The sequence below is a fragment of the Miniopterus natalensis genome, chromosome 1, assembly GCF_054644295.1.
Source record: "Miniopterus natalensis isolate mMinNat1 chromosome 1, mMinNat1.hap1, whole genome shotgun sequence".
Lineage (NCBI taxonomy): Eukaryota > Metazoa > Chordata > Mammalia > Chiroptera > Miniopteridae > Miniopterus > Miniopterus natalensis.
Window position 1 is genome coordinate 48,339,941 of NC_142081.1, and position 21,773 is coordinate 48,361,713.

Sequence of the window (21,773 nt, forward strand, 5' to 3'; positions counted from 1 at the left end):
GCCAAAAAGGAAATTTCATTTTAACTTTGGTCCTCTACAGCCATTCCCACTTTGGTTTCTTCCTTTAGAATCTCAGTTAAGCATCTAATAATAAACACCATAGGTTGGTTGAATGCTTTTCAGTTTAAAAAGAAAATATATATTGCTGCAAGTATATGGTGACACATAAGGTACATCCAAAGAAAATGAAGTCACTTACATTTATTCCCATGTTTTGGTTTTGGTTTTTCGTTGTAAAGATCTGCCTTATCTCTGACCCAGCTTTCTCATAACATACATAAGAAGATACTAAGCTGCATACCTGTATGACTTTTTCTGAAGCTATGCAGTAGGGGAAGAAGAGTAATTTTCCCCTTTCGGCTATCCACATGATTCTCTCCTGCTCTGTGTTTTAGTTTGTTGTTAAAAGTTTTATATGTTCATTACAAAAATTCAAACAAGAACAAAGCGTTTTTTAAAGTTTGAAAAGAAAGTAAAACCTCAAAAGCTCATCTCCCAAAGAAAAGAGTCATCCTTATAGATGGGTCTCTATGTGCATACACCTACCTTATTTTTCATTTCATTGCTTTTATGATCATCGTGATCTGTTTTTTGTACCAGGTAAATCTGTGTGTATTGGGAACCCGAGGCTGCCTCTGCGGATTAGCACTAGAGGGCATTGAAGCCCAGGAAAGAGTGTATGACTTGGGAACTAGCCAAAACCTTTATCTAGCTCACTCACTGGCAATATCTAATGTTTTTTGGAAAGGGAAGTTCCTAAGTAATGAGACTAAGGCACAATATTTTATTTTTTTTAGTTAAAAACCCAGTGTAAAATAGAGGCATTAGTATCAGGTGTAATAGTAGCATTGTTATTAGATAATGGGGCCAAATAATCAATGTATGACCTTGCACACATTTAACCTCTTGGATTCTAAGTTTCCTTACTGTAAATGAAAAGGTTAGACTTGATTTAGTTTCACTTAACATTTACTAAGAATCTATTACTTGCTTGTTATTGCCATATTGCCGTTATATAAACCATCTTGTTTAATTTTCACAAAAACTTTGTAGCAGGTATCGTATACCTGAAGAAGAAAACAGTTCATCTAAGTAACAGGCATATAGCTAGCAGTGGCAAATTTGGAATTCTTTCTTTCAAAAGCAGTGTTTGTTTCTTGCTATATATACTATGGTGTTTCTTACTAGGTAAATTTATTTAAAGGGTTTTTTGAACTTTCAAAAGTTTATATGAGAAAATGCCTTCCTAGTATTTGCACATTTGAATCTTATTGACTCTTTGAATTTTTATTATCAACCTGAAAATCTGTTTGCATTGAAAAAAAGTTGGACAAGTAGATTGAGACTTAAAACAGTGAAATTTGTTTAGTACCCTGCCTCCCCAAAGTACAGATTTTTACAGTCCTTTTAGAGGAAATTTTAATGGCAAGATTCAGTATTTGGAGCAACCAGCAATCATATAATGAAAGATGTTTATATGTGAAAGAACAGCCCCCCCCCTAAAAAATTGAGTCATTATAGTCTAAGCTTTCTAATACTAACATACTCTTTCAGTATCACTCAGTGGCTGTTTAGTAAACATTGGTTAACAGTAACTCAGTAGACATTGGTTATAGTGGATGAGTCTGTAATTCTTAGTTTCCTGTATAGTTTTATAGAGTTTAAGTCCTTCATATTTTAAATCAACATCAGGTTTTTAGGTCTCAAACTAGTCTCTTAACTGTAGGACCTACATGGTTGACGTGCTCTTTTATAAAGGATCTGTTTCCCTTATTTCTCAACTTTGTATTTTGAAAATTTTAATTGTATATAAAGGGGAGAAAATACAGTGAACCCCATGTCCTTATTATTCAGCTTCAACAACTAGTCTCTTAGCTAATCTTACTCATGTATAACCCCATATATAACCCCCCATTGATTATTTTGAAGGAGATCCCAGACATATGATTTCACATGTAAATAAATAGTTATATATTTCTTAATCTAGAGGTCTTTTAATTATTTTCTTGTACTTATTTTTATTTCTTTATTGTTTGTTTTTTGAGAGAGAGAGAGGGAGGGAGAGAGAAAAGGAAAGAAACCGATTTGTTGTTCCACTTCTTTATGCATTCATTGGTTGGTTCTTTTATGTGCCCTGACTGGAGATCGAACCAGCAACCTTGACATATCAGAATGATACTCCAGCCAACTTAGCTACTCAGCCAGAGGTCTTGTAGTTTTTGTAATTGTTGAAGAAACTGGATCGTTTATTCTCTGGAGTTTCTTACAGTCTGAGTCTTGTTGATTTCCTTCTAGTGGTGCTATCTTATTTTTTTTGCCCTCTATTTCCTATATATTGGAAGTTAGATGTAGATATGGTTCAATATGTAGACATGGTGTATAAAAGAAGGATCCCTTACACCCTTTGAGACAGCATGGTGGGAGTGGGACCTGGAGAGTATTATGTTAAGTGAAATAAGCCAGTCAGAGAAAGACAAGTATCATGTGATCTTACTCATATATGGGATCTAATGAATAAAATTGATCTAGAGACATAGAAGCATGGAACAGACTGATGAATCTCAGAGGGAAGGCGTGGGTGGGGAGAGATTAACCTAAGAACTTATATGCATATATGCATAACCCACAGACACAGACAATAGTATGGTGAAGGCCTGGAGGTGGGGGGGGATGCAGGGTGGAGGGGATCAATGAAGGAAGAGGGAGGCACTGGCAGTACTTTCAACAATAAAGATAAAACATTAAAAAAATATGTAGACATAGTTCAGTATTTTGGCAACAATACTTCATAGGTTGTTGTGTATGTCTAGGATGCTAAGCCTTTTACTCTTATGGAACATACTTCCTCAACTGTACTACTGTACTGATATAATGTTGCTCTACGGAGCTATTTCTTTTGAGGGCAACTGAGGCAAGAGTCATTCTAGGTCCCACTCTTCTTTTGCATGTTTTCTATTTTGTGTACCGCACCCCACCACCACCACCACCCACACATACATTTACTTGGCCTTTAGGTTAGAGATTGTTGGAAGAGACTACTCACCCACCTGTTGTATGTTCCTGGATTGTTTAGTTAAGGATATATTAGATGGCTATTCTGAACAGTAATAAATGCAGCTCGTCTTTAAACAGCTTTTTTGGTTATTCTAGACTTCCTGTGGTACATATAACACCTTTCCTGCAGGGAAAATTCAGCTAGAGTTGCTATATCAAATTCTTGGTATATCTTGGCTTAACATATTAATCAAGTGATACTTACCAAAAAAGTCCCAGGTTTTGAACCAATGACCAAAAGTCATTGGTTTTGAACCAGTTCAGCACCAGCAAGGCATATTCTCACCCTGAGAGAGAGAAAGCAGACTCAGTACCCAGTTGTGCATGAACAATATCTTTGCCTCCAGCATTCCAGAATTCTGGAAAGCCCATTTCCTTCAGTCGGCCCCTTGAATCTGATTAACATCCTTTGTCTTATATGATTCTAATAGTTTACATGAAGGACCATAATCCAATTACTTTTTCCCACACTCCCCCATTTCTACTTTGCCTCCCTTTCTCTCCCTTCTCTTCCCTCTCTATCCCTCCTTTTATTGATCACAAATTTTATTGCCTAACGTGTACCAGAAAAAGTGCTAGACATGGGAATCAGATCAACAAGACGTAGGCCTTGTCTACAAGGGAAAGTATGGATCTCTGGCTCCTTTAGTTATCTGTATGAAAAAGGGAAACAACTTCGCATCACACAGAATCTAGGGAAATTCAACCTCAGATGTGAAAAGTGCACATTTAGAAGAAAATAAATCTCTTGTCAACCTCATGATAAGGAAGAATTTTTAAAAACAAGACACCAGCCCGGCCGGGCGTGGCTCAGCGGTTGAGCGTTGACCTAGGATCCTAGGCGATCAGGGTTCGATTCCCGGTCAGGGCACATGCCCGGGTTGCGGGCTAGGCGGCCGATCAATGACACTCTCATCATTGATGTTTCTATCTCTCCCTCTCCCTCTCCCTCTCCCTCTCCCTCTCCCTCTTCCTCTCCCTCTCCCTCCTTCTCTCTGAAATCAATAAAGATATATTTAAAAAAACAAACAAACAAAAAAGACACCAAAAACAATTCTCATGAAGAAGATATTAATAAATTTAACTATATTAAAATAAAAGTTTTCTATAAAACAATACCATGAAAAGAAAAACGATGCAGATGGGGAGATGTTTGTAATTCTAATAACTGGCAAATAATTAGTATTCACAGTGTAACGAGCACTCCTATAAATAAATAAAATAATAATAGTAGTAATAATAGTAATAATGGCAACAACCAAGTAGAAAAATGGGTAAAGATATGAGTAGGCAGTTCACAGAAGAAAGTTTAATGGTTAATAAACATGTAAATATGTTCACTAATAGAAGAATGCATATTAAAACAAAATATTTCACATGCATCAGGTTAGCAAAAGTCTGTCATTACCATGTTTTGAAGAGAATGAAAAGAAATCATTCTTATATATAGCTGATAGGGCATACTTTAAAAAGCAATTTAGCAATAATAGGAAGTTGAAGATCAATATGCCAGAATTCCCCTACAAGGCTTGTGTATGTAGGTTTGTGTATGTAGAGAAAAAATCTTGCAGTGGTATATAGCAAGATCTATATGCCAAATGTTTGTTGCAATAGTGTGTATTACAGTGTAGAGCTGGAAACACCATAAGAGTCCTTCGGTGAAATAATGTATAAATAAAAGGTGGTATGTTCAAACAGTAGAATACTATATGTATTACTTGCTAAGGCTGTCCTAACAAAGTACCACAGACAAGATGGCTTAAACAACAGAAATGTATTTTTTCACAGTTCTGGAGGCTGGAAGTCCATGATCAAGGTAATGGCAGGGTTGAGTCCTTCTGAGGAGTATGAGGGAAGAGTCTTCCAGGTTGGTCTCCTTGGCTTGTAGATGGCCTTCTTCCTCTGCTCTGCTCTGCTCGCTCTTCTCCACTATGGTCCATGGAAATGTCTTTGGAGTTCCAACTTACGTGTTTCAGCTCCAGCCAGGGAAATGCAGTCTTCAGTGGAAAGGGAAAGTGTTTTCCCTAAGCCAGAGGGGAGCTGACTTATTTAGACAGTTCCCCACCCCTGGTCCCTGATTGGTCTGTCCTTATGCAAGGAGGACTCCAAATCCTTGCATTTTGATTGGTCCAAAAAGCACTGTTCTGATTGGTCAGAATGGAGCCTCTCTGATTGGTTGGAGAATATGTTGATGGGGAAAATAGCTATGCAGCTCTGATTGGATGGGGAAAGCCTCTGTTGGTTGAAATACTATTCCAGTAACTCCCTTATAAGGGCTGGCTCAGATGGCAGGAACACCCTGTGGAAGGCAGGCAGCTTAGTGCATGCTTCTCCCTAAAGTGTGGTTTGCATGAGAGGCCCCTGTTTAGAAAAGGCTCCTAGGCTCTCTTAAATATGAGCCCAATTAGCCACCAGTAGTCCTTATTGGTAGGTTATCTTCTTGGGATCCACATTATCTTGTAGGAATTCATTATATATTCTAGGCATAAGTCTTTTATCAGATACATGTTTTGCAAATATTTTCTTTTGGTTGGTGGCTTTTCTTATGCTGTCTTGATGAATAGAAGTTGATTTTCATTTTGATGGAGGATAATTTATTTTTATTTTTTAAATGGTGTTGCTTCTGTACCCTAAGACACTTGTATATTCTCAAGTCATGATATTCTCCAGAGTTCTTTTAAGCACTTTATAGTTTAAGCTTTTATGGTTAATTTTATGCTCCAACTCAAAATTTTTTGTAGACTAAGGTATGTTCATCTGTTTATAGATAAAGCCAGCTATTCCATCAGCCTTTGTTGAAAGGATTTTCCTTTATGTCCTGAACTGCTTTGGTACCTCTTTTGCAAATCACTTGACTAAATAGAAGTCAGCTGCCATTCATATCACCTTTTAACTGCATGTAATGTCACTTTACTCTGGCTGCCTTAAGATTTGCTTTTCATCTTTTTGTTTTCATCTCTTTAACTGTGATGCAACATTGTGTGATTTTCTTTTTTTAAAATATATCTTTATTGATTTCAGAGAGAGGGAGGGAGAGGGGGAGAGAGATAGAAACATCAATGATGAGAGTCATTGATCAGCTGCCTCCTGCACACAGCCTGCTGGGGATTGAGCCTGAAACTCAGGCATGTGCCCTGAATGGGAATTGAACTGCAATCTCCTGGATCCTAGGTCCATGCTCAACCACTGAGCCACGCCTGGCCGGGCGATTTTCTTTATTATTATCCTGCTTGGAGTTTGCTGAGCTTTTTGGATATTTAAGTTAGTGTGTTTCATAAAACTTGGGGAAATTTTGGCTGTTTACCAGATATTTTTCTGTCTAATTTCTCTCCACTTGTACATAAGTGACCGACCACTTGATGTTGTACTATGAATCTCTGAAGCTCTGTTTATTATTTTGAAAATCTTTCTTTCTTCTTTAGATTCAATAAGATGTATTGATTTATTTTCAGTTTAGTGACCTTTTTTCTGCTGTATCTGATTTTCTGTTAAGGTAACTCAATGTATTTTTTTCATTTCAGATATACTTTTTAGTTCTAGAATTTCCGTTTGTTTTTTTCATAGCTTCAATTTCTGAGCTGAGATTTCTCCCATGCATATGTTTAACATGATTATGATTTCCTTTAAGTACTTGAACATATTTATAATACCTCCTTTGAAGTCCTTGTCTGTTAATTCTGATATCTAGATCATTTAGGGTTTGGAGTCTATGAGGTGGTTTTCTTTGTTTTTTTAATTGACTTTGGGTCCCTTTTTTCTGTTTATTCATTCTCGTAGATTTTGTTTGTGTAATGGGCATTGTGGGAAATATATTGTAGACTTTGGATTCTGTTATTTTTCTCTGAGGAGTGTTGTGGGAGTTTTTTTGTTGTTGTTCTGGTAGACAGTTAACATGGCTGGATTCAAACTCCCAACATTGTATCTCCTATGATAGCCAGCAACAAAAGGCTTAGATCCTAAACTAGATCTTTCCACCTTCCTGCTGTTGCTTTTTGCTGGATACCTTGGAGTCTTCTCCAAACAAATGTCATTCAAATATTTGGGCATAGTTTATACAGAAATTTTGTGGCACGAACTTTCTTCTTGGGATTTCATCTTTCACTTCACAGTGGCTCTGGCAGCCCCAGACTTTGTCCTCTGGCTCCTCCACTGGCAGCAAATTTCTGCTTCAGTCCTGAGCGATCACTGCTGTGTGGGCAGATAAGTACCCTCAGACAACAGCATTATAAATACAAATCTTACCCATTAGACTAGGGATTGTAGATAAGAAAAAGGGGTAGGGGAAGAGGTATAAAGATCGGAAAGGAAGGGAAATATTTTCATTAATTTTTAAGTGAAATTATCACCTACGAGAAACTCTACATACTAGTAGAACTAATAAGAGTTTAGGAAGACTGTGGATATAAAGTCTTTTTCTGCACATCAGTACAAACCAATTTGAATTATAATAAGAAAAAAGATACAATTTACAATACCACTTATAAGCTATCTAGGACTCTTTATAACAAAAGGTAGAGAGAAAATTACAAGACATTTAAGGACAGACAAAAATAAATCCAAATTATTAATCAACTCCTCCAGTTCAATCTATAACATTAGTGCAGTTCAATATAAATCTTAGCAGGACATTTGTGGATTTGGAACAACTGAAAAACTCACCTGGAAAATTAAAAGGTCCAAGAATTATCAAGACTGTTCTGAAAGTCATGCATGCAAATAATTAGACCTAATTTTTAAAGCACTAATAAATTCCAAGTGTCATGTTGGCTCAGGGATAGACAAACAGATTAATAATAAAATAAAATGAAAAGCCAGAAACACATTCAAGTATATAGGGAACTCAGTATAATAAAATAGGAAACAATTGGCTTATCAGATAGGAAAATATATTTTTTATATATGTAAAAATATATTTATATATCGCCATACCATACACAAGAATAAATTCTAACTAGAAAGATGAAAATTGAAAATGCTAACTTCAAAATTTTTATGATGAAATATAGAATGTCTTACATCTTAGCTAGATAGGATGTCTTAAGACAAAAAACAAGTCTTAAACAAAAAAAATTAATAAATTTGACTATCAAAAATTTAAACTTTAGTAAATATCATTTCTACTTTCACTTCATAAGATACTAAAATATATCATTGACAAAGTTAAGTATATATAACATGATTACTATTAAGAATATATAAAGAACTACTACAATTTAATAAGAAATAGTTAACTCCCCTTAAAAATGGGCAAAAAGGCCAGGTGGGATTGACTCGGTGGTTGAGCATCAACCTAGGATCCGGGCAATCTCTATTTGATTCCCAGTCAGGGCACATGCCCGGGTTGCAGGCTTGATCCCCAGTTGGGGGCGTGCAGGATGCAGCCAATGATGATTCTCTCATCATCATTGATGTTTCTATCTCTCTCTCTCCCTCTCCCTTCTTCTCTCTGAAATCAATAAAGATACACATATTTTTTAAAAATGGCAAAAAGTATGAACCATCAGTTTATGGAGGAGAAAACCCATATGGCCAATAAGTAGGTGAAAAGGTACACAGCATTGCTAGTAATTGGGGAAATGACAAATTAAAATTTTCACATTAGAATGGCAAGTTGTTGTCTGTATTTTATATATCATGTATAAATGGCATTTATGTATATTTGCTCAGGTTGTAGGGAAATAGGAACTATCATATATTGCTGATGAAAGTATAAATGGATACAAATTCTTGGGAGAGAAATTTGGTAATATATAATAAAATTGAAAAGATACACTATGAGCCCCAGAAAATCAACTTCTAGATTTATAAATGAGAAATTTTTCCATGTGTATACCAGGAGTCATGTACAAAGACATGTACAAAAACAAACGGCATTGTTTGTAGAAAAACTGGAGTACATAATTGGCTTTCATTAGAGAAATGGATGAATAAATTTAATATATGCATTCAGTGGAATACTTTTTAGCAGTTAAAGTGAATGAACTTCATTTAAGTGTGTCAACATGAATAAATCTGAAAAGCAGTGTTGAATGAAAAAAAAACACAATTGCATAATATACATATGGTAATGGAATTTATATAAACATTTAAAAGCTTCACTGAACAACACGATGCTTATAGATATTTGTATATACAAGTATTGAATACAAGCATTGAAATATCAGCTGTGAAGGTTACATATCAGATGGTCATCTAGGAAGGTAGGGGGGTCTGAGACTAGTCAGAAGAACAAAGGGGACTTAAATTTCATCTATATCCTTTTATTATGCTTGTATTAAGTTTGAAGTAAGAATAATCAAAGGGATAGATTAAGTGATTGCCAAAGTTCTTATCTAACTCAGAAGTACTTTACTTTTTAAACTCATTCTTTAAAAGGTGTGTTTTACATATACTTTTTAGGGATTTACCAAGTTGTGTGTGATAGGAAGACACAGTCATCCTCTTTAGATATCCCATAGAGAAGTCTTGTTTCTGGTAGGAGAATATATTTAGATCTGTGGTTTAAAAATAATCACATTTTAAATTTCATATAATTTCTCTAAAAACTTTTTCTTACATGGTCTCAGTCTTCCCAGAGTTTTCTTCGTATGTGGGACTGAATATGGGTTTTTTTTGACACTTTTTCATTCAACAGATTTTATTGAATACCTAACATATGCCAGGTGATAATACAGCAGTGAGCAAAACAGAGCCTTCTCTCATGGAGTTTAAATTCTAGTCAAGGAAGATAGCCAGTATACATATAAATTAATGAAAATATAAAATGACTGGTGATAAGTGTAGAAATGAAAAGTAAAGCAGGGGACGAGGGATAAGAGTGATGGAGAGTATTTTATATGGGAAGAACTGTCTGTAAAAACTAACATCAAGCAAAGTCACAAAGAAAGTGAACAGATGAGTTATGTGGGAGAAGAATGTCAGCAGCTGACCAAAAAAGCAAAGGCCCTGCTCCTGCCTTGGGAAGTGTAGTGTGGAGGAGGCCAGTGTGGCAGGAGCTGAATGAGTGAGTAGTAAACTAGTAGGAAATGAAGTTAGATAGCAGAGGGATGAACCGCGCAGAGCTTTGTTGGCCATGCCATTTAGAAGATTTAGGCAGGAAATAATGGTAGTTTATACCCAGGTGGTGAGAATGGTTGGATTCTTGATATGTTACTTTTTAGCACAAATTCTAAATCTGTAGATTATTATCTCAGGGAAACTGTGGGAGTTCGTAAGAAGAGAGGAAAATAGCACACTTTAATTGTTATTAAGCTATACAAACAATCCCAAAAGATTTAATGACTTCTAAGAATATTCTTTGGGATTGTAGGAAGGGGATTTCAGTTCCTCTTACCTAGAGGTATCGTTTATTTTCTTGTTCATTTTAGTCATTCTGAACTTTGCAATTGAACCTAATTCAGTCATACCTTGTTTTTCAAAAATGAAATTTGAAATCTGAGTACAGGTGTAAAGTTTTGAGGTTATCGATTGCATTAAGTGAAATAGGATTTAAATGCTGATTTTTATTTACTCTATAGCTACATACAAAGGCAAATAACCACTTTTTTGACATTTATTTGGCTCTAAATATTCATGGAAGATAATTTGGTTTGTAACATCTTTTTAAAATTATATAGACTACTGCATATCTAGACTTTTGCATGATTTCATTGCATTTTTACTTTAATTTGTTATAACAAAATCCAAATGACTTTGTTTATTTTATACACGCTCCATTTGTATTATATATTAATAGTTCACTTATATTTAGTAGCTCACTTAAATTTATATATACTGGCTTTATTTGTGTTTATTTCTAAATATATTTTTCCTTCCAATTTATTACCATATTAGTTAATCTTTGTTATTACTTTTCTGCCCAGGGAATCCTTTCCTGGTGTGTGTGTGTGTATGTGTGTGTGTATGTATATACACATGAGACGGGGTGAGAGAGAGAATCTACTTTATAACGAGTCTTTAGAACTACCGATTAATATTATACCATTATGGCTTTTGAATGCTAAGCAAATCATTGTCCAGAGTAGCAGGCATACAGCAAAAGTCATAATTCATTGTAAACTATGCCCTGTATCTAAGTATAATACAGTATCTGCACTTTTATATATCATTAAAAACTTGTTTAAATGATATTGTGTAGTAACAACAGGTTTACTGTAGCACCAAATTCAGAAAACATTCTGGTCATGCTTTGGGATTCAATATGGTACAGTGAATGGGAAATAGATTTTTTTTTTTTACTTGTGAAAAATGGAGTTTTAGGATGCAATGCCTGATCTTAATAAGGAGTTTTTACTTATTTTGTTCATAGTAGGGGAGACTAATTACTGTATCATTCTTATTAACCTAACTTTCTTTTTCTTTCAGCAAAACTGTACAATCTAAAGTGGACTGCATTTTGGTAAGTAAAATAACTAATCTTAAAAATATATTTTTTAATAAGGCTTTTACCATTATATAAAATATATTGTTCCTGAGTCAATATTTATTTTAAATCTAACCCAATTTTAGTGAATACAACTTGACATTTAATTACAATGCTAGGGGTGAACTGGCTATAAGCTATCTACTTTCCTATATTTCATCAGTAATGAAATCAAAATCTGAGGTAATTGTATGTTTTGAAACTTATCCTAAAGATCACTTAAACATTTAATAAAGCAGATGTTTATTTTTATGTACTAATAACTCTAAAGAATTTGTTTAAAGGTAAAATTTAAGATGTTTGATAGATTAGTTTTGTTGTGATAACATATTCTGTCATATTTGGGTTGCTAGATTTTGGGAATTAACCCCACAATAATAGTTTAAATTTAGGTTGTAGTTACAGAACTCTAAAAACTTGTTTAAATGAAAGGTTTTTAAAATACTTCATGGGGCTTAGTTGGTTGGAGCATAATCCCACACACCAGAAGGTTGTTGGTTTGATCCCTGGTCAGGGCACATACCTAGGTTGCTGGTTCAGTCCCTCATCGGGGCATGTATGGAAGGCAACCAACTGATGTTTCTCTTTCTCTCTAAATCAATAAAGCATATCCTTGGGTGAGGATTAAATAAAATAAAATGCTTCATGGGCTAGTTTTTTGTTGCTATAATATACTTTTCATGTTTGAGTTGCTGGCCTTCAGGAATTAAAGCCACCATAATATGCTTAAATTTAGATTGTAGTTTCTTAGAACTTCTCGTAAACATGCCAGGGAAGAAGCATGTAGCTACTAGGGCTACTGGAATAGAACTGACTTTTTTCATGAAATTCTGCTAATGGCATACTCCCTAGGTTCTAGAATATTCAATGCACTGTTAGATTCCCCTAACTGTCATTATAGTAAGTCCTCTTTCTCTACTTGTGACAGCAGAACTTTCTTATTCAGGTTTGGGTCTTCCTTATAAGCTAACTTTTTTTCGTATGGAGAAGGGAGAGTGTTTAGTGTCTGGGGTTGGAATAGTAATTGATATCTTATTGTGATATTATTAGCTGATTAGCTTCTAGGTAGGTGAATGATTAGAAAGTTCAGAGAAGAGGTAACTTGATCAGCTCTGTACTTTTCTAGCCTAATAGTTGAGAAAGTGGACTTTATGGGGATGTGTTCCCCTTTCACTTACTCTTTTTTATCTTTATTTTTTTGCCTCACAGTAACCCTCTGAAGTAGGTAATCTTGTTACATCCCTTTTACAAATGAAGAAACTTTTGCATTTACTTAAAAAAAAGTATTATTGAATACCATTTGTCTGCCAATGCTAGATATAAGTGATACAAAATAAGATATTCCCTTGCCCTCAAAAATTCAGTCTGGCCCTGGCTAGGTGGCTCAGTTGGTTGGAGCATTGGCCTGTGCACTAAAAGGTTGCGGGTTCGATTCCCTGTTGGAGCACATACCTAGGTTGTGGGCAACCGATTGATGTTTCTCTCTCACATCGATATTCCTTTCTCTCTCCTGTCCTGTCCTGTCTCTCTAAAATCAATAAAAACATATCCTCAGGTGAGGATAAAAAAAGGAAAAGGAAAGAAATTCAGTCTCTTGTCAAAATATATATTCAAGAGTGCTATTAAGACCTAGGAAGGTGGTGACTGGGATTTTGATTGGGATTATAGTGAATTTATAGATCAATTTGGGGGCAGTTGACATTTTAATGACAAGTCTTCTAATCCATGAACATGGTATATCTCCATATTAGTTGGTTCTTGTATAATTTCAGCAGTGTTTTGTAATTTTCTCTGTCTAGGTTTTATGTATATTTTGCTTAAATTATTTTGCTTAAAATAAATATTTCAAGATTTTGGATGCTATTACAAATGGCATTTAAAAATGTTTTGTTGCCGGGCTGGCATGGCTCAGTGGTTGAGCCTCGACCTATGAGTCAGGAGATCATGGTTCGATTCCCAGTCAGGGCACATGCCCCGGTTGCGGGCTCAATCCTGGCGGGTGGGAAGGGGGTGTTGTACAGGGGCCAGCTGATCAGTGACTCATCATTGATGTTTCTGTCTCTTTCTCCCCTCTCCCTTCCTCTCTGAAATCAATAAACATATAAAAAATTAAAAATGAATGTCCATTGTATGGAACCACTGAGGGGAGAGTATTGAATCCCTCAAACATAGGAAGTAGAAGATGGTGAAGGTTGGGAATCACCTGGCTAAAGCCATCCAGGAAGCCAGAGGTACATACTGTAGAGCAGATGCCAGTATCAACACTCCATGCTGCCTCCCCCTCCAGGCCTTTGTGGATGCTATGCCAGCTGTGCCCTTCTCAGGTTTCTTCACTTGGATAATTCCTAACTTTTTCTTTTGGACTTAGCTGAAAAACCTTTCAGAAAGCTTCATTTATCTACTAGGAATGCAGATAAAACTCCACCTATCAGTAACTTAAAGAAATAAGAGTTTGTTTCATCCAGTAAGTCCAGAGTTAGGCATTCTGGAAGTGGTGCGAGAACTAAGCAATGACACCAGAGTCCTATGCTCTTTCTTTCTGGCTGTGTCATCTTTTTTCCTGTTATGTCAATCGTGGCTGCTGCACTTCCATGTCTTCTGTCCAAGTGTTGAGGCAGGAAGAAGGAAGGAAGGGCAAAGGGCCTTCTTCTAGGAAAGCTGTGTCTCTATTTTCAGGACACCTGCTTTTATTTGGAAAACCCACTTCAGGAATTTCAGAATAATAACCTCTACAGTAGTGATTTTCAACCAGTGAGCCGCAAGAATTTTTAAAACATGCAATACCTGACTATTTAGTCAGGGACGTGGACCTCTTTTCCCTTAGACTGTCAAATAAAAAAATGACAACAGCCAACGCAACAATAGCCATTCTGTGTGAATGAATCAAAATTATACCTATTTTCTTTGTCAGATCAGCAAAAATTCTTTTTTGTGTGCCACAGAATTTTAGTAATTAGTTTGTGTGCCATTGGATGAAAAGGTTAAAAATCGCTGCTCTAGAGTAATGTCACTTGGGTACCCCTAGCTGCAAGGGAAACAAGGACAGAAAGTATTTTGTTTTCTAGCCTCTATACCAGAGGGAGACAAAGAAGGTGGTTAGCAGTATGTATGAGTCCAACCTATATGTCATACCTGCTTTCATGCCTCTGCTTTTATATACCCTGTAAAAAGCTCTATACTCCTATTAAAGCTTTTACGATATAGTATGCTAATCACCACATTAATTTTTCTTCTCCAAAAATCTTTTGGAAGTAAGGACAGTGCTTTATGACTTTGTGTCTCCAATGCTTAGCATAGCGTCAGGTACATAGAAGACACTCAGTAAATAATTGCTGAATTATTATTTATGAATAGTAATTATCAAAAAGAATGTATAATCACATAATATCCCCTAAACAAAGAGTGTCTTTGTACTTGTTGTTGTTGTTAGTAGCATTTATTGAGTATTTACTACCATGCGCCAAACAAGTACATTATGTATTTCACCATTCGGTTCTCATAATTTGCCTATGAGGTTAATCTGTTATCATCCTCATTTTATAGATGAAGAAACAGACTCAGACAAGTTAAGAAACTTACCCAAGGTCATAAAACTTACTAATTGGCAGAATTAGGCTTTTAATCCAGATAGTTCACTCCAGAGCCCAGGTTTCTAAAAACTATTATACACTATATCATTTCTTTTAAGTATCTGAAATATGAGCTTACGTATAAATTTTTAAAATTCTACTTTATTTTATAATCAAGAAAATGTTTCTGAGATTAATTTTTCATCTTTAAAATTGATTTGAAATGAGAAAATTAAAAGTTAGGCTTATCTTACTGAATTTTACTAATCAGTAATTCTAACTGCAGTCTGTTTTTTGCAGGCAGGTTGTTTGAATGCCATTTTTAAAACTTGTGTGCTCATTAAAACAAAATAGCTCAAATAATTTTAGTTATTTAAATAGATTACAATTGTGAAGACTATGACACAATGAAATGTGCTAAAAATGAAAAATATAAAATTGTATCTATGATATTTTTAAAATCTAGCACTTTGCCTGCTTATCAGTAAAGACAAATGAAAATATTTGTGGTATTATAATTGTAAATAAAGTTTTTGTTAAATTTGTAATGCTTTTGCAATAAAAACAGTTGATTTTTAATTAATTTTAATAATAACCAACATGTCTTAAATTTCTTGAGTTGTGACAATTTTAGATCTATAATGTCATTATACACTTGTAAAGCCAATCCAATTATATGTTTTATAACCAGTGTAATAGACAAGGCAAAAACCTTACCCTTGACATAGTCAACACTAGAGGATTAGCTAGACCCTAGCAGAGTTTGAAAGCTGCTCAGTCCATATTAACTAGTCTCTGTATCTTAGTTGTTAAGTTGATCTTACCTGATAGCTAGCTGTAGGAAGGCCTAAGATGTGAGAGAAATAATAATGTTTGGCGTAGAATAGAAAAGGCCTAATATAGCTCTAGCCAGTTTGGCTCAGTGGTTAGAGCATTAGTCTACAGACTAAAGAGTTCCGGGTTTGATTCTGGCCAAGGGCATGTACCTCAGTTACAGGCTTGATCCCTGGCCCCGGTCGAGGCATATGGAAGGCAACCAACCGATGTGTCTCTCTCACATTGATGTTTCTCTCTCTTTCTCTCTCTCTCTCCCTTCTACTCTCTCTGAAAAGCAATGGAAAAAATATCCTCAGGTGAGGATTAAAAAAGGAAAAGACAAAAGGCCTGGTATAGTGAGAGTCAGCCACAGGAGGATGGGAAATAATAGTTCATGTTTCCCAAAGTGTGGTGCTTGGAAGAGTAATTCCATAGGATGTTAATGTTACCCAAAAAAGGTTCCAAAAGTCGAATGTTTCATGAACTCTGGCATAAAAGGTGTCTTTAAAGCTATTGTTACTATGCTGCTGTATATTATGAATCTTTAAAAGTATTCAATGTGTTCCATACTTTTTTCCCTCATAAAACTTCTCATAAAATTGGTTATCTAGGGCATACTGTTTGGGAAGTGGCTGGTTAAGTCCATAGGGCAAGTTTCTAGAATAGAGAAATTATTTCCCACATGGTACCATTCAGAACTATTAGGATATTGTGAAGTTCCGGTTTCTGTTACTGTGTTTTAGGTGTGTATACCACCATGAAGCAATCTTCCCACCAGTATCAATATCCAGATCCCCTAAATTTAATTAGTTCTGCTTTGGGATAATTAGAAGTTATAGTTAAAAGGAGTAGGGAAATGACCATATATTTTGATTCCCATTAGGAAAGGCTAATGTAAACAGTAAATAACATTCAGCTTGTCAGGAAATTAGCTGAAAGCAAGCTGAAAAATATTTCTGTCTGATGGACTAGGCAATTCAACAACAATCCTAGTAAGGTTGTAAAAGTAAAAGTAGACAGTCTTTGTTTACTTTTATCCCATCAACTGGAGAAATAAAAGGCTTAAAACCAGGAATAAGGGAGGTTGAGTAATTTCAGTCCATTTAAGTTCATATTTTAAACCTCCCAGAAGTATATTCTGCCTTATTTTTAGGGCTCTGTAAGTGACCAATGTTCTAAGATGACTCTTATGTATTACCAGTTATTTCTGGGTTTTAAAAAATGCACTATTGACCTTTTTTTGGTGACTTGGCATAGCCTAATAAAACTACTGCTTTGCAGAGAATGCTATGTTCTGCATGTGGAAAGTGAAGTAAACTCACCTGAGCAAAAATTGAACATGTGCTTTGAGTTCCTTGTCACAGATGAGTATATGGGCTTCCTGACCTAAGTCAGCTCTGCTGAGATAGGGTTTATTCGTGAGAGCTGACCAAAGGAAGACTTTCTTGGATTATCATTAGGAGAGAGCAGCTGAAAGTGATGTGAGGGCCTGGCCAGCTTGGCTCAGCATTTGAGCATCGACCTATGGTCCAGGAGATTGTGGTTCGATTCCCCATCATGGCACATGCCTGGGTTGAGGCCTCTATCCCCAGCAGGGGGCATGCAGGAGGCAGCCGATCAGTGACTCTCTCATCATTAATGTTTCTGTCTCTCTCCCCACCTCTCCCTTCCTCTCTCTGAAATCAATAAAGACACATTTTTTAAAAGAAAGAAAGTAATGTGAGGTTGCCAGAATGCCTGTTCCTTCTGGAGGGCTAAAGAAAACTGAAACTAGGTGACAGATGCCATCATAAGATTATTCAATAGTGAGGTAGGTTCCCTCCAAGGGAAAACTCTCGATTGGTTCTCTTGCAAAGGAATACAGTAGAAAACTCGAAAGGTTGAAATTGTGTTCAATCCGTAGTCAGGGTATGTGATAGGTCCTGAATAACAGTTAAGTAATCCGTTAGCACCTCAGCTTTCTACCTCCTACCCCGGTTGGAACAGCGTTTTTCCTCCCTAGGGAAATAAAAACCAAAATTAATAGCCTAAGCTATGTTCTATAAAATTTTTCTTCTTTAGAGGGCATCAAAGTCTGTTTATTAGATAAATATTAAGAACCAACCCTCTGGGCACACAAGTTGTCCATTACAAAATGTAAAGCCTGAAAAGGGAATCACAACAGAGGTATTAGCCACTCCCTCTTAAAATCCTATTTAGCATAGTAATAAGCTGATTAGAAACAGGTAGGGGAAAGGAGGGCAAGCAATCTGTCTATAGATAGTCTATAGACAGGTAGACTTTATCTTGGATATCTATGTGGAAGTTCAGCAGTACCTGGATTCTCACCAGGGTCATATCTGGAACACTGCAATAGAGAATATTCCCTGGATATAACCTTTCTAGTATCATTTCATCTTGGTTTATGTCATCTTACTCATATAGCTTGCTCTTGAATCTAATATATATTTCAGAGATCCTGGATTTTATGCTTGTTCAAATATGGACTGAATGGTAACAAGCAAGCCTAGTCCAACAAATCAAACATTCTAGTGCTTATGGCCCTGGAAGAACTCATCCCCCTGACCCTGTAGACCAGAGAAGCCAGACTGGATATCCACAAACTAGATTTAAAATTTCAAATTGGTTGCCATATTTCAGAAGTGAAATTTCAAAAGTGGGAGAGTTCACAGAAAAAAATTAGGTATCTGGTTTCTCTTGAAAACTTAGGACACAGAGTTCTTATTTCTACATGACAACAGTTGTGTACTCTTTCAAACATGTTATGTACTCTCCAATCATCTCAGTCCCTGACATGTGTTTAGCTCCTCAACATAGATATTTTTGTTACATATAGTCAACTTAGAAAAGTTTTTTTAATATGTTTTTATTGATTTCAGAGAGAGGAAGGGAGAAGGAGAGAGAGATATAAAAACATTGATGTGAGAATGAAACATTGATCGGCTGCCTCCTGCACGCCCCCTACAGAGGAGAGAGCCTGCAACTTGGGCATGTGCCCTGACTGGGAATGGAACCCGCCACCTCCTAGTGCACGAGACGACGCCCAACCAGCCGAGCAACACTGGCACCTATAGTCTAATCATTTGCATTACCTTCCTGTCATTTGATTTTATGATCTCTGTGTTAGATTCTTTTGGGGCAAGGTTCTTCTAAGAGCCATTCTTTACAGGGTTGGGGAGCTATCACAGTATTCATGAGGACAGAGAGCGAGAAGGCAGCTTCTATTTTTGTCTCTTAGTTATGTGACCTCTTTTTACTATCAGTTCTTGCCCTGGCTGGCCATTACTACAGCCAGTCCCTCGGAGGCCAAAGTAAGGTAGAAGAAAGAATAACAACTCTCTTGAGAGTCTTTCATGGTACAAACATATTTTCTTACTTCCATGGAACCTCCTCTGACCATTCTAGTTTAAATTGTACCTTCTTCCAACACTTTTTCTTCATAGCATTTACTATCATCATGTAGCATCTTTTATATTTTAATTTTGTTTATTTTCTGTCTCTCTGGTACTAAAATGAAAGGGCATGCCTAAAACATAGTAGGCACTCAGTGCTGGATGGGGAGATGGATGAATGAATAATCTCATTTAATTTTTTTTCTTAATCCTTACCCCAGGATATTTTTTCCCATTGCTTTTCAGAGAGAGTGGAAGGGAGAGAGAGAAACATCAATGTGAGAGGGGCACATCTGTTGGTTGCCTCCTGCATCTGCCCTGATGGGGCCAGGGTTGGAGCCTACAACCCAGGTACGTGCCCTTGGCTGGAATCGAACCCAGGACCCTTAAGTCCACAGGCCGATGCTCTAACCACTGAGCCAAACCACCTAGGGCTCATTTAATTTTTAAACTTTTTAAATCTATCCCATGGTTAATGTTTGAAGTTAGAAGCCAGTTCCTTTAATGTGCCTATTGCTGAACTGATTGGATGGGAACAAAAGATATGCAAAACATTTGGGTATAGAATATCTGCTACCCGAGAACCAGACTGGTATTATTAGAATGGGACTTTCTAAGATAGATGACATACTCTCAGAAAAAAATGTGAGTAACTTACTCAAGGAATAATTTGTTGTTGTTGTTAATCCTCACCAGATATTTTTCCCATTGATTTTTTTAGGGAGGGAGGGAGGGAGGGGGAGGAAGGGGAGAGAGGGAGAGACACTGATTGGTTGCCTCCCTCACATGCCCCAACCAGGGTTGGGGATTGAACCTGCAACCCAGGTACATGCCCTTGACCAGGAATCCAACCCATGACCCTTTGGTGATTGGGCCAATACTCTAACCTCTGAGCAGCACTGGCCAGGGCTCAGAGAATAATTCTTAACGAGAGGCACCCCCCCTCTCCTGCCCTCCAGAGGTCTGTAATGTGTCATTGAAGCTTATATAAGGTGTATACAACTTGAAGAGACTTCCTCCCTTTTCTCCTTTATGGGAGAAAGCATGCTTTCTCACCTCAGATACTTGCTGTAATGAGTGCTAAGTGATGACCAGGGCCAACTTCCTGACTTAGACTTAATTGAAACTAAAAATTTGGGGTGTCTAAATAAAATTTATTATGGCTTGAAAAGGGCTTATTGTTTAATAGAAGGTGGGGTGTATCTTGTGTTGGGGCACAGGGGTTACTGTTAGTAAAGACCTGTCAGAATCTCACGTCTTCCTTTCAGTCACTTGGTGGAGAAGAAATGGCTACCTTTCAAAAGAAAGAGGCGTAGAATTTACTTGGAGGTGATGGGACTTGATGAATGGGCCAAATTTAAATAGCTGGTTTTGTTTTGTTTTTTGAGTATCACAAAAGGAAATAATCTGTAGAAGTCCATTCCATTTGGATGGGTTTTTTTTTAAACTTCTTTTATAATGCATTAAACCCCTGAGTTATTTTATCTTTAGTATAAGAAGACAGTATAGGGTGTGGCAAAAGTAGGTTTACAGTTTTGAGTACATGAAACAGTTTATTCTTGAATAATTATTATGTATTAATTATTGTATTATTTTTCGTATGACCAACTATAAACCTACTTTTGCCCCACCCTATATAGATGTTTTTGTTTGTTTTGTTTTGTTTTGTTTTTTCTTCTGTTAGGAACTGAAGTGAACTAAGTTATAAATTGCCGCTAGGCCCATATCATGAGTTTTGGCAACAGTTCTGCTTCATAATTATAAAAAATGCTGTAACCATTGTCAGCTAACTTTCAAATTCACTTTTAGTGTCTCAAAGAGGAGTAGGAAAGAATACAATGGCAATCTCTCACCATTACCTGAAAGAAACTCAAGTTTCATTAATATTATATTCTAAGAATGGCATAATACACTAACAAGTTCTCTGATAGACGACAAATAAATTCTTATAGTGTTCTGGATTTTCTATCTACATTTTAATTCATTTCAAACTTATAGAAAAGTAGAGTAAGAGAGAAAAAAGGAAAGGTTACTAGGAGCAGAGACAGGAATTAAAGAACTGACTTTTCTTCTCCATGGCCTACACCTTTTTGAGGTTTTAGCTTTGCAATTCTGAAGAATCAATTAGGAATCCAGTTTTATGGAAGCATAATAGTAGCTGGGCTCTCAGAGACCATCCTGTCTTCCCATGTTGAAAAGTTAAAAACAGTGACTAGAATGATCCAAACCTTACTCTTCTGTCTAGGGCCCCCATCCCTGTCCCCAACCACCAGTACACAGGGGTCTTTTCAGACAGCATACAGAAACATTGATGTAACCTGAATGATCCAGAGAAATATTACATGATCATCCCATCATGGTCACTTTTTGTAGAATTTAACTGTGGACAGAATCTTTTCCGTTTCACAGGGACTCAAATCTATGGGTTCATGTACCCTCTGCCTATTCAAACCCTAGTACCTTGCTGTAAGTACTTTAGCAATATTCTCGTCTCAGCATTTTATTTCTTTAGTCATTATT

General features: G+C 36.3%; 1 protein-coding gene across 1 annotated transcript in view; it reads left to right on the forward strand.

Annotated features, from left to right (window-relative positions):
- The window catches only part of RFX7 (regulatory factor X7), a 106,105-nt gene that overhangs the window by 46,536 nt on the left and 37,796 nt on the right, over positions 1–21,773 (forward strand). Inside the window, exon 2 of the mRNA XM_016224960.2 lies at positions 11,419–11,452. Within this exon, the coding sequence (XP_016080446.2) occupies positions 11,419–11,452 (34 nt within the window). The remainder of the gene's footprint in view (positions 1–11,418; positions 11,453–21,773) is intronic.